Raw genomic sequence first — 14,106 nt, 5'->3', positions numbered from 1 at the left:
GGAATAACAACCTAGAACTAGACGAAGAGAGACCTATGCCAAAGCAGTCCAAGTCCGAGTTAAAGAACCAATAATCTGTTAACTTTAAACTAGAGATGCCCAAAATTTCCTTAGTACAACCTATAATAAGAGGGTCCATAGGAGAGTGACACGGCCACATCCAGATTAGTCTAAGAAACAATCTTCTCCTTTGTTAATAAAACACTCCTATGCTAGAAAAAATCAAATCAAAATTTTCATCATTTTCGAATCAAAAGGTTAATATTTTTGATCAGTTTCAATATGACTCAACGCACAATACTTTTGCTACAGGAACCTAGTTAAGAAAAAAATCTAGTTTTAGATCCACATCTGACTTGTTTGATCCGGTTTACTCATGTGGGTTCTAGCCACAGGCTTTTTAATTAGGTTGGCCTTCGTTGAGTATCATTTTATGTATAGGCAATGCCTTCCCAGTTAAGAATTAACAGTTGCCACTTTATTCGTAAAATGCAGGCGCATACATGGTGTGGCCAAGCAAAATGCTGGAACTACAGATCTCACTGCCAACCTTGTGAAGGATGATTTTTCTGAAAACCAGGATCCTTTCCCAACAGCGGAAGAAAATCAAGAAAAAAATCTCGCAAAACAACGAACAGGATGAAAAAAATACAGATCTCACCACTAGCAACCCAAGCGTGTTGCCTCCCAAGAGATCCATGCTCACTGTCTCTTCCTAAATTTTTGTGGCTCTCACAACTTTTGTGTGTAACTTATGGTTCCGATGGCCAACTCTGGCTATTTATAGCCACCACATAAAACCTTGGGCAATGATATGCGTGGGCTCCTTAAGAATCTCTATTCTCGGTCGTAGATAACTGAAAAATAATCATAAAATCCCTTATTGTGGTTCAAATTTGGCCCGAGGGTGACCACGCCGAAGGAGCCGGGGGAACTGCCGGTCGAGACGTTGAAAGGACGCCACCTTCCGTGCGTCGATGTACATGCACAAAACCTCATAGGCGATTTTGGTAAGAGCCCTCCGATACTTAAGTTAGCATGGAGTTTTTGTTGGCCAAAAGGTCGTCAGGCGTTACCTGATGGAGCTATTTATAGTTTCCGCAGAGATGCCTAGGTGGCGGAGGTATAGCCTGTCCTCATCATAAGAGGAGATGGCGCTGGTCAGGTGGCACACGACCATGGCATGCTTGAGGCACACAGTTTGAGCTGTCCTAGTGCGCGGTATGGCGCTAGCGTGTGCTGCAGGGTATGGCCCTTGTCAGGAGGCTTGGCTGGGGCAGCAAAGCATAGTCCTTTGTCGATGTATCTTAGTGTGGCCATCAAGCGAAGCCACCAAGTGAAGCATGGTGCGGTGAGGTTGCCACAGGGCATGGCCGCAATACGTATTGGGCGAGATTAGCTCGGCCTTTGGCAGGGATCGGGGTCAGCTCGGCCTTCGACGGGGGCCGAGGTCGGCCTCGCCTGCTTAGCAGGGGGCTGAGGTCGGACCGACATGGGGGCCACGACAAATATTCGTTGAGGTCGGCTTGGCGGGTTCTGAGATTGGCCTAGCCTACTTGACTTTGAAGTCTGCTCAGCAGGGCGCCCCGAGCTCGGGTCGGGGCGTGTCGTCGTATAAGGCACCCTAAACTTGACCAAGGCACGTCGTCGTATGGGGCGCCCTGAGTTTGAGCTGGGGCGCGTCGTCGTTTATCTCTATAGTCAAGGGCGCTCTCTGGCTTGTAGGCGACACAGTAGGGTGCTCCGAGCTCGAGCCCGGGACGTCATTATAAGCACCAAAAGAGGTTGTTGCAGGTCGTAGCAACGGAGAGATCTGGCCGAGGCTGGCTTGGCTTTCGGCGAGGTCCGAGGTAGGACTGGCTCTCGGCGGGACCGAGGTTTGGTCTGGTTGGCGCTGAGGTCTGCTTGGCTGGAACGAGGTGGTCTCCTATCCTGAGCAGGACGATCCATTTTGCTCCCGATCAATCCTTATATTCTTTTAATTCTGATTTTTGGACTTCTACAAATTGCAAGAATGTCCATCAACACTTTTCAATTGACCTTCAAAGAAAAGAGATTAAATTAGTGAATCCCTTTTGCTTACAATTTCACAAATAAATATTTTATTTATAATAATAATAATAAAATACAATAAAAACAATTTTTTTAAATCTTATTGGCCAGTTTTTCTTTTGGTCCAACCTCATACAGACATACTGAATATACTACCTCAAATTGAGGCTGATGGATTCGTTATTGAGCATCTATACAAATCTATCTAGTGCACTCAAGACCCAACATTATCCGTATATTTGATCTTGAGAAGACAATCAATAATTAACTTAGTCAAAGCACAAGAGCACACCAAATATATTTGCATAGACTTTTCAGGTCAAAAGACATATAAACTAATTGTGCCGAATACTCTTCTCAACATCAGTGATCACTTATAAAAAGTATTCATATTTGGATCCCATTTAGTGCATGTACTCTTGCACTGCACCTACTCATTTGCTTAAGATCTCTACCTCAATGACGGAGCCTATCATCCTATTTATATAGTGGCATAACGAGTGTAGGCCTAAAATATGTAACTCAGCCTAGAACAACATGAGTTAACAAGGAACCGAAAAACCACTACTCCACGCCTATGATTCATTAATCATAGGTGTGTTCCTTCTACAATGTTACTTAACATATATACCATGTGAACATCTCATGTCACAATCAAATACCCAATAAATAAATAAACATATATGTAGAAAGGAGAAATGAATAATTCAATAATTATTAAAATTATTTTACAAATTGGTTTCTGAGGGCATAATTCTAACAATCTTCCACTTGTACTCAAAACCACTTATACACATATTTGATTCCCATTGACTCAAGATTGTTCTCAAACATCTTCCATGTCAATGTCTTTGTGAATGGATCTTTGATGTTATCTTTAATATCATCACATCGCCCGGTTCACGATGCCGCATTTGAGAAGGAATATCCTCTCTATGTGCTTCATTTTCCTGTTAGCCCTTGGTTCCACCGCTAGTACAATTGCACCATTGTTGTTACAATAAATGGCGAAAGGAGACTCAATCGATGGGACGACCTCAAGTTCCTGAATGAATTTGCGAATCCACACAATTTTCTTTGCAGCTTCACTTGCAGCTATATATTCTGCCTCAGTGGCAGAGTTTGCAGTGGTATCTTGCTTGATGCTTCTCCAACTTATTACCCCTTTACCCAGTGTAAACACATATCATGATGTAGATTTTATATCATATCATCAATGTCGAATTGAAAATCTGAATCAGTATAATCTCTGATAGCTAGTGGATCCTCATCTCCAAACACCAAAAAACAGTGTTTAGTTCTTTTTAGATACTTGCGGGTATGCTTTACCACTGTCCAATACTCAGCTCCTGGATCATAACTAGTTATTTAACTAATAGTTCAAGATTCAAATAAAATTACCAAATTTTTTAGGGTCACAGTTATTGTGAATTATCACAGGTGTCATTATGTCTATGTTTTCAGTTGTCATTTTTTTGATAATTATTTTTGCATTTCCTTTTAATTAGATAATTGCACACGTGACCCCATATTTTCCTTAAGGATTTTCTTTTAACGCTATTGTGGGATATCGATAGATCTTCTAGCAGTGCTCTGACCCCATATTTTCCTTAAGGATTGTCTTTTATCGTTACTATGGGATATCGATAGATCTTCTAGCAGTGCTCGTGATTCTGTACTAAAAGATTGTAGTTCCATATCATAATCCTTCTCTTTTTCACCATTTGTTGGTCTCGCCCAATCATATCTTTTTGCTTATTCTTGCAATCTCTCGTCACATGTGTCACTACCAGAAATCTAACATCTTTTTGTTGTAATCATTTTGTACAGTATTCTTTTTGCCAACGGGGCCTATTGTTTGAAGCGTAAAAAGCTTACCTGAGAATCTGTATTTGTTTAGATAAATATTTTTCAGACAATATTTAGATAGCAAAATATTTTTTTCATATTCTTTTATGCATGAAAAAGTGGCTCTGAAATTTGTTATCCATATTCTTTTCTATTATTATATTTTCGAGTAAGTTGCTAAGATTTATTCATATTTTCCATAACACCCTTTGTCTAGGCCTGTTAACGAGCCGAGCTCGGTATTGGGATCGAGCTCGGACATGCTTGGCATAGCAAAAGCTCGGCCTTGAGCTCGTAAAGCGCGTTTCAATTACGAGTCGAGCCCGAGCTCGAGGACAAACATGATAAAGATTTCTACGAACAAGTTTTCTCACTCAAAAACATTGACAAAAATTTTATTCGTTTCAATTTCCTCAAAATAAAGAGGCTTTTTCAAAGCTTAATTATTATTAAAAGCACGATCAAATAATATTATATATAGATTAAAAAAAAAACAAATCAAAGAAGAAGAGAAATCAGAGGAGGAATCAAACCAAGAATCCTGTTGCCCAAGATGACAACCCAAGAGGGGGGGTAAATTGGGTTTTCTAAAAATTATGTTTCCTAATTTTTACTTTGAATTGAATGCAGCGGAATAATAAGATGTTATTTACTTAAGTTTTAGGCGATTACACGTAAAGTAGTGGAAGATTAAGCTAGAGCAATTATAATCTATGAGAATGGTAAGGATGGAGTGGAAGCTAAGCAAGTTCTAAATAATCACTTATAAATCAATAGGAAACAAAGCTAGAGATATTACACAATCAAGTATGAATGTAAGGCATGAAACACAAGAGATAAGGCATCACAAACACAAAGATGTATAGTGGTTCGGTGCACCCCAGCACCTACATCCACTCCCCAAGACCTCTTGGGAATTTCACTATAATCTCTCAGATTACAGCCGGTTGTTTTACAAGCTCACAACCCAACTTGTTGTTTTGCGAGATCACAATGAACTCGGTTGGTTTTCACAGGCTCACCGACTAGAACCAACCGATTGTTTCCACGGGCTCACAATCCAACCCAGTTGGTTTTTTTCGGTTCACCAACCACAACCTTACACCGTTGGTTTTTTCCTTTGGCTCACCAACAAACCTTAACACCGTTGGTTTTTCCTTTGGCTCACCAACAAACCTTAACACCGTTGGTTTTTCCTTTGGCTCACCAACAAACCTTAACCCCTTGATTCAATCTCTTGATTGAATCAAGTTACAAGATATTAGACTAAGAATTTAAAGCAAATACAAGCTTCTTAACTAAGCAAATATAGCAAATATAAACAAGTAGAGTAAAAGAAGCTCTCAAACGAGTTGTGAAGATGAAGGAACTCGGCTTCTTCTTTTCTTGACCCCCTTCTGATTTGGCACGAGGTAGAGGATCACTGAGGTAGCACACAGTTGGAGAGGAAGCTTTGGGATTCACTCGGATGCTCTTCTTCTCTCTCTTTTGCTTTGAATGGCCTTTTTGTGCTTTTTGGGAGATTTCTCTTGAAATCTCTTTTCTAAGTATTCTCTCCCACTTCCATGACTTCTTCCCTAGCTCTTTCCTTGTTTTTATAGCTTTGGATGGCATGGGAACAAAAATCTAGCCGTTAGAGACAAAAATAGAGCCGTTATGACCCGTCTGCACATTCTGACAATGTATCCGTTGGGATCGGAGTCGACTCGCGCGATCTGGAGATGACTCGGCTGTTACTGGAGTCGACTCGTGCTTGACTGGAGACGACTCGGCCACTGTTCCAAATTTGAATTAATGTGCGTGCCTTGTCCTAGGGTCGACTCGGACCAAACTGAAGTCGACTCGCCAATAGCTGGAGACGACTCGGGCACTTGGGGGTCGGCTCATTCTCAGGAATCCAGAGGACATATTTTCTGATTTTCTTCCTTGAGTCCACTCGGATTCTCTTGGAGTCGACTCGGCTCTCAGAGCCCGAAAACTGATCCTCTGTCTTTGGAGTTGAACTGCCTCGGAGTCGACTCGGATTATCTTGGAGTCGACTCGGCTCTCAGAGTCACTTTGTTTGATTTTCTGCCTTTCAGTCTGCTTTCCTCTGAGAGTCGACTCTTGCTTGGTTAGGAGTCGACTCGCCAAACGTTGGAGTCGACTCGAATTCTTCTGGAGTCGACTCGGTAACAGGGTCCAGAAAATAACTCTCTGTCTTTCAGTCTGTTACTCCTTGGAATCGACTCGGAACTGTAGGAGTCGACTCGAGCGCCGTTCCTTTGATTTTTTCTTGAAATTTGCTCTTATAAATTGAAGCCTTTGAACTTGAACCTTGGGCCAATGAGGTGTGGCTTTCTTCCAATTTTTCTTGAGAGCTTCGGAGGCCTTCTTGTATTCTTCCAACTTGCTATGTTCCTTGCAAAATAAATATCTTTCTCCTTACAACACAAACATTAGTAATTATACTTCATGTGGAGTGATTGATTATAACCCTATTTGATTTTGATGAGCTCAAAGCATTTGAGTAATCTTATGTTTACTAATGAATTCAATCTAGTGTTTCAGTGAAATTCTTGTATATTTATGGTTAAGTGTCTCTAGATTTGGTTCAAGACATTTTGGATAAGTTAAGAAGTCAATTTGAACCAAAGTCTGAGACTCGAGTCGACTCCGGGATATTACGAGTCGACTCCAAGCGTATCAGAAGCACTGGCACAAGCTCGAGTCGGCTCCTGTACATTACGAGTCGACTCCGACTGAGAACAGACAGACGAACAGAAAGATCCAACTCAAAACCTGTCAGCGAGTCGACTCCTGAAGAGCGCGAGTCGACTTCGATGCTTGCCGAGTCGACTCCAGAGTAGTATGAGTCGACTCCAGGGAGTTACAGACAGAAAGACAGAGAAGTTATTTTGGACCCTGAGAGCCGAGTCGACTCCTGAGGAACTCGAGTCGACTCCGATGGTTGGCAGGTCGACTCCAAAGGAAGCGAGAGTCGACTCTCAGTGTAATACAAGGCAAAAGTCAGAGAGCAACTTTCGGACACAGAGAGCCGAGTCGACTCCCGCAAAGGCCGAGTCGACTCCGAGACAGCGCGACCCCAAAAAGACAGAAGACAATATTTTTGTCTCTGAGAGGCGAGTCGACTCCAAGACAGTTCGAGTCGACTCCAAGGCAGCGCTACCCCAAAAAGACAGAAGACTGCTTTTCGGATACTGATAGCCGAGTCGACTCCAAAACAGTCCGAGTCGACTCCAAGACAGCACGAGCCAAAAGACAGAAGCTCGGGAGTTCGGACTCTGAGCGCCGAGTCGACTCCCAGAATTTCCGAGTCGACTCGAGTGAGCAAAGTTGAAGAATACATCTGTGGATTTCTTGGAATGAGCCGACTCCAAAAGTGCTAGGTCAGCTCCAGACTTTGGGGAGTCGACTCCGGGTTAAGTCGAGTCGACTCCCAGTCGAGAAGAGCACTTTAATTCAAAATCCGGAACAGTTGCCGAGCCGACTCCAGAAAAGCATGAGTCGACTCCTGCTGCAGCCGAGTCGACTCCAGATCGCGCGAGTCGACTCCGATCCCAACGAAAATATTGTCAGGATGTGCAGAATGTGCAGAACGGCTAGAAAATTGTGTCTAACGGCTAGTTTCCGTGGGGAATGGCATAAATAGCCACAGAGGACTGTAGCAAGGTAGAGAAGTAACATTCCACTCTAAGATAACAAGAAATCTTCATCTGCAAAGTGATTTCAACGGAAAAGAAGGAAGAGGGCCATTAACTCCATTCAACTAACTCTTCCCAGCATTAAAGAAGTCTCCTTCAGCCTTCAAGTCTTCAAGACATTTCAGAGGAGACTCAGAGTTCGAGAAGCCCTCCTCTACATCGTCATAAACTAGTTTGAGGGCTCTTAACTTCTCTATTGTTTATATTGCTGAATATCTGCTTTCTTAGAAGCTGTATTTTTTCTCTTTCTTCCTTCTATCCATTTGATCTTTACTTGATTCAATCAGGGGATTGAATCAAGGGTGTAAAGGTTTGTTGGTGAGCCTAGGTTGAAACCAACGTGTGAAGGGTTTGATTGTGATCCCGAAAAAATAATCGGGCGGTTCTAGTCGGTGAGCCTGGGAAAACCGACCGAGTTCGTTGTGACCTCGTAAAACAACAAGTTGGGTTGTGAGCTTGTAAAACAACCGGCTGTAATCCGAGGGGTTATAGTGAATTCCCAAGTGAGGCTTAGGGAGTGGACGTAGGAGCAAGGGTTAGCTCCGAACCACTATAAAATCATTGTGTTTGTGATTGCCTTTGTGTCTCTTACTTTCATTTCATTCACTGCACATAGCATCTAATTAATCAACTTACAAAAAGTATTAATTAGTATTTCACAAACCATTTAATTGTAATAATTATTTTAAAACCCAATTCATCCTCCCTCTTGGGTTGTCTATCTGGGCAACAAGTGGTATCAGAGCCGGAACTCTTTTACCCAAAGAGTAAAAGATCAAAATGACAACCCCATTTGGATCTTCCCACATTGAGGGCCAGTCCACCCAAAGACCCCCATTCTTTAATGGATCCGACTACTCATATTGGAAGGCTAGGATGAGAATATTTATCCAAGCCCAAGACTATGAGATGTGGACCATTATACTAAATGGACCATACATCCCATCCATTTATGTAGAGGGTGTCACTGTACCCAAACTTGAAAAAGATTGGGATGACAATGACATTAGGAAGGCACAACTAAATGCCAAAGCAATGAATGTGCTTTATTGTGCTTTAGATAGAAATGAATTCAATAGAGTCTCTACTTGCAATTCTGCAAAAGAGATTTGGGATAGACTTGAAGTGACCCACGAGGGCACAAATCAAGTGAAAGAATCCAAAATAAATATATTAGTTCATAAGTATGAATTATTTAAAATGGACTCTAATGAAACAATCACTTGCATGTTCACTAGATTTACTGATATTGTCAATGGCTTAAAAAGCCTTGGCAAAAATTATACTAACAGTGAGCTTGTCAGGGAGATTCTTTGGTGTTTACCAAGGTCATGGGAAGCCAAGGTGACGGCAATCCAAGAGGCTAAGGATTTAAACAAGCTGCCACTCGAGGAGCTACTTGGATCCCTCATGACGCATGAGCTAACAATGAAACAACACCATGAAGAAGAATCTTCTCACAAGAAAAAGGTAATAGCACTAAAATCGGTTTCCACTAACAAAGATGTGTCTTGCAGCAGTAGTAGTGAAGAAGAAGACAATGAGGGAGATGATGATGAGGCACTCCTTGTAAGAAAATTCAGAAGATTCATCAACCGGAAGAAGTCCTCACATCAAAGGAGAGGCTCCTCAAGTTCCTATCACAAGGATAAAGGTAAGAAAAGGAAAAATGAGGGGATCGGATGTTATGAGTGTAAGAAGCCGGGGCACTTCAGAGCTGAGTGTCCTTTGCTGAAGAAGGGGAGCAAGTACAAGAAAAAGAAAGTCCTTGTCTCCACCCTATCGGACTCTGACACATTATCATCATCATCAGATGAGGAACAAGAAGAAAAGGCCAACCTTTGTTTTATGGCTAACGACAATGAGGTAACATCCAGAACACATTTAGATTTTACTTTTGATGAATTATATGATGCCTTCAATGAGTTAATGGATGAGTACAAGACAATAAACCTTAAAAATAAAGAATTAAAACTAACTAACCAAACTCACCTCCGTAAGTATGATACATTAGTTAAGGATAAAGATGTTTTTATTAAAGAAAATTCAGAACTTAAGACAAGCAACCAAATCTTAATTCAAAAGACTAATACCTTAACTAAAGATAACGAAAGGCTGAACAAAGAAATATTAGAACTTAAAAACAATAAACATATCTTAAAAGAGAGTCTCACAAAAGACCTAAATGAACTAAAAACAGAAAAACAAAAATTGACACTAGAACTTGAAAAGTACAAGCCTTTTGTAGAAAAATTTACATATAGCTCAGAAAAATTAGAGATGATACTTAATAGTCAACGAGCTGTATTCAATAGGGCTGGTTTAGGGTATAAATCTAAAAATAAGCAAAAACTCCTTAGTAATTTCTTTGTTAAAGCAGGAGAAAGTAAAACTAAGAAAATAACATGTTTTTGCTGTGGAACATTAGGACATAAAGCAAATGTGTGTGATTATAGAAAAGGAAAAACTAAAAGAAAAATTAAAAGGGTTTGGATTCCAAAAGGAACCAATATTACTAACCATGAAGGACCAAAGAAAACTTGGGTACCTAAAATTGTATGATTTGCTTGTGTAGGAGTGTCTTGCAGCCAAGGTCGACAAAAATTGTTGGTACTTGGATAGTGGTTGCTCAAGACACATGACGGGTGACAAGAATCAATTCTTCACCCTTGAAGCTAAGAAGGGAGGTGCTGTGACATTTGGAGACAATAACCAAGGTCACATCATTGGTATAGGTAAAGTACAAATTACCCCTTCAACCTTTATTGATAATGTTCGATATGTTGATGGTCTTAAACATAATCTACTTAGCATTAGTCAATTGTGTGATAGAGGTTTTGATGTTATGTTCAAACCATCCTTATGCATCATAACCAACTCAAATGACAATAGTTTAGTTTTTAAAGGAATAAGATGTGTGAATGTATATGTAGTAGATCTTGAGGATCTTGCCAAACATAACCCATGTTTAGTTGTTAATGAAACTAAGGATAATGATGCTAGTTGGTTATGGCACCGTAAGTTAGGTCATGCAAGTATGGACACAATATCAAAACTAGTTAAAGAGATTCTGTGATAGGTTTGCCAAAACTAAAGTTTGAAAAGAATAAAATATGTGAAGCCTGTCAATATGGCAAACAATCAAGGAACTCCTTTAATTCCATAAATTGTGTCTCTACCTCTAGACCTCTAGAACTACTACACATGGATCTATTTGGACCAACTAGAACCACAAGTCTAGGAGGAAATAAATATGGTCTAGTTATTGTAGATGACTTTTTTAGATATACTTGGGTCATGTTCTTAGCTCATAAAGATCAAGCATTTTCAGTTTTTAAGAAATTTCATAAGGAAGTAACAAATGCTAGAGATACTTCAGTCATAGCCATTAGAAGTGACCATGGAACCGAATTTGAAAATCATTTATTTGATGAGTTTTGTAGTAAAAAGGGAATAACTCATAATTTTTCTGCACCTAGGACACCACAACAAAATGGAGTTGTAGAAAGGAAAAATAGAACCTTAGAGGAAATGGCTAGAACCATGCTATGTGAAAGTAACCTCCCTAAGTACTTTTGGGGGGAAGCCATTAATACCTCATGTCATATATTAAATAGAGTTCTATTGAGATCCATTATAAAGAAAACACCTTATGAACTTTGGAAAAACAGAAAACCAAAAGTAAACTATTTTCATGTCTTTGGATGTAGGTATTTTGTTCATAATAATGGAAAAGACAATCTAGGTAAATTTGACTCTAAATCTGATGAAGGTATATTTTTAGGGTATTCTACAACTAGTAAAGCCTATAGAGTTTTTAATAAAAGAACCCTAGTTATAGAAGAATCTATACATGTTATTTTTGATGATTCTAGTGATATCTCTTCTAGCAAGAGAGTTGATCTTGATGATGATGCTGAAATTCTTGAAGAAAAGATTGATGAGATGACATTACAAGATGATGAACAAAAATTAATTGAAAATGCATCATCAAGCCAAGAGGCTATTGTGGATCATGGGCTGACTAAGGCTTGGAGGTATGCTCATGGGCATCCTAAGGAATTAATTTTAGATGATCCATCTCAACCTGTTAGGACTAGAGCATCTCTTAGGAACTTAAATAACCATCTAGCTTTTGTCTCACATTTTGAACCCAAACACATAGAAGAAGCTGAAAAAGATGTAAATTGGATAAATGCAATGCAAGAAGAACTAAACCAATTTACTAGAAACAAGGTATGGAACCTAGTTGAACGACCCTCTGAATATTCAATTATAGGTACCAAATGGATATATAAAAATAAACTTGATGAAAATGGAATTGTAATTAGGAATAAGGCTAGACTAGTAGCAAAGGGCTATAATCAAGAAGAAGGTATAGATTTTGATGAAACCTTTGCTCCTGTAGCTAGACTTGAGGCAATTAGATTATTACTAGCCTTTGCATGCTCTAAGGATTTCAAATTATTTCAAATGGATGTAAAAAGTGCATTTTTAAATGGGTATATTAATGAGGAGGTGTATGTAGAACAACCTCCTGGTTTTAAAAATCATCAATACCCTAATTATGTGTATAAATTGAACAAAGCACTTTATGGTTTGAAACAAGCACCTAGAGTATGGTATGAAAGACTTAGCAAATTTCTATTAGACAATGAGTTCACTAGGGAAAATGTAGATACAACACTGTTTTTAAAGAAGAAAAACAAAGATATGTTAGTAGTGCAGATTTATGTTGATGATATTATTTTCGGTGCTACTAACAATCACCTCTGCGAAGAATTTGCTGACTTGATGCAGAGTGAGTTTGAAATGAGCATGATGGGAGAGCTGAACTATTTCCTCGGGCTTCAAATCAAACAATCTGAAGAAGGGATCTTCATCAATCAAGCTAAATACATCAAGGAGATGCTTAAGAAGTTTGATATGGAGGGAAACAAGTCAATCAGCACACCCATGAACTCATCATGCAAACTAGACCAAGATGAATCAGGTAAATCTGTAGATCAAAAGATGTATAGAGGTATGATAGGATCTTTATTGTATCTCACTGCAAGTAGACCTGATATCATGTTTAGTGTATGCATGTGTGCTAGATATCAGTCTAATCCTAAGGAATCTCATCTAATTGCAGTAAAGAGAATCTTTAAATACCTAATAGGAATAAAAAGTATAGGTTTATGGTATTCTAAAGAATCTAGCCTGAATTTAATAGGATACACAGATTCAGACTTTGCTGGTTGTAAACTTGATAGAAAAAGCACCAGCGGGTCATGTCAATTCCTAGAAGAAAATTTAATCTCATGTGTTGCCCAGTAGATACAACCCAAGAGGGGGGGTGAATTGGGTCTTTTTAAACTTTTAGACTACTTCTAAAACTTTTCAATTAATTATGCTAAGTTATATAGATGCACAGTGAAATTTAAACTTAGCAACAGTTTGATGTATAGAATGTGACTAGATTGAATATGCTTGCAACTAAAGGATGTGCGGATAAAAGTTAAGCAAGCAATTTATCTAAGTAAGTAAGTGAGTAAGTTAGACAATGACAAGAATCATTACAAACACAACAAACATATAGTGGTTCGGTGCACCCCAGCACCTACATCCACTCCCCAAGACCTCTTGGGAATTTCACTATAATCCTACAGATTACAGCCGGTTGTTTTACAAGCTCACAACCCAACTTGTTGTTTTGCGAGATAACAACGAACTCGGTCGGTTTTCACAGGCTCACCGACTAGAACCAACCGATTGTTTTTCCGGGTTCACAATCAAACCCAGTTGGTTTTCCCCACAGGCTCACCAACCACAACCTTACAACGATTGTTTTCCGGGTTCACAATCAACCCAGTTGGTTTTTCCAAAGGCTCACCAACCACAACCTAACACCGTTGGTTTTCCCTTTGGCTCACCAACAAACCTTAACCCCTTGATTCAATCCCTTGATTGAATCAAGTTACAAGATATTAAAACAAAGGTTTAAAGACAAATACAAGCTTCTCACTTAAGCAGATATAGCAAATATAAATAAGTAAGGTAAAGAGAAGAAGCCCTCAAACTAATTCGTAGATGGAGGAACTCAGCTTCTTCTTCACTTGACCCTCTTCTGATTTTGCACGAAGTAGAGGATCACCGAGGCAGCACACAGTTGAAGAGGAAGCTTTGGGATTCACTTGGATGCTCTTCTTCTCTCTATTTTGCTTTGAATGGCCCTTTTGTGCTTTAGGAAGATTTTCCTTGTAATCTCTTCTAAATCTCTTTCCTAAATGTTCTCTCCCACTTCCATGCCGTCTCCCCTAGCTCTCCTCTTGATTTTATAGCTTTACATGTCGTGGAACCAGAAATCTAGCCGTTAGAGAGAAAAATAGAGCCGTTGTGCACAGTCTGCAACTCCTGACAAAGTTCCCGTTGGGATCGGAGTCGACTCGCGCGATCTGGAGTCGACTCGGCTGTAGCAGGAGTCGACTCATGCTTTTCTGGAGTCGGCTCGGCAACTGTT

At 39.8% G+C, this 14,106-nt stretch overlaps 1 protein-coding gene across 1 annotated transcript; it reads left to right on the top strand.

The window, feature by feature from the left end:
• The first annotated feature begins 8,341 nt into the window (after positions 1 to 8,341).
• LOC149751089 (uncharacterized) lies at positions 8,342 to 12,760 on the top strand. Its single transcript, XM_089927990.1, has 2 exons — positions 8,342 to 9,470; positions 12,385 to 12,760. The coding sequence occupies exons 1-2, from the start codon at positions 8,385 to 8,387 to the stop codon at positions 12,397 to 12,399; spliced, it is 1,101 nt and encodes a 366-aa protein (XP_089784116.1). The 5' UTR covers positions 8,342 to 8,384; the 3' UTR covers positions 12,400 to 12,760.
• The last annotated feature ends 1,346 nt before the right edge of the window (positions 12,761 to 14,106 follow it).

Source organism: Phoenix dactylifera, chromosome 16 (assembly GCF_051530095.1).
Source record: "Phoenix dactylifera cultivar Ajwa chromosome 16, Ajwa_hap1_PhDact_Kaust_v1.1, whole genome shotgun sequence".
NCBI lineage: Eukaryota > Viridiplantae > Streptophyta > Magnoliopsida > Arecales > Arecaceae > Phoenix > Phoenix dactylifera.
The sequence above is the reverse complement of the archived record's forward strand: the minus strand, read 5'-3'. Positions and strand labels throughout refer to the sequence as shown.

Bases quoted from the DNA above. Each gene is read 5' to 3' on its own strand.
- LOC149751089 (XM_089927990.1), top strand. From the start codon at position 8,385: ATGACAACCCCATTTGGATCTTCCCACATTGAGGGCCAGTCCACCCAA.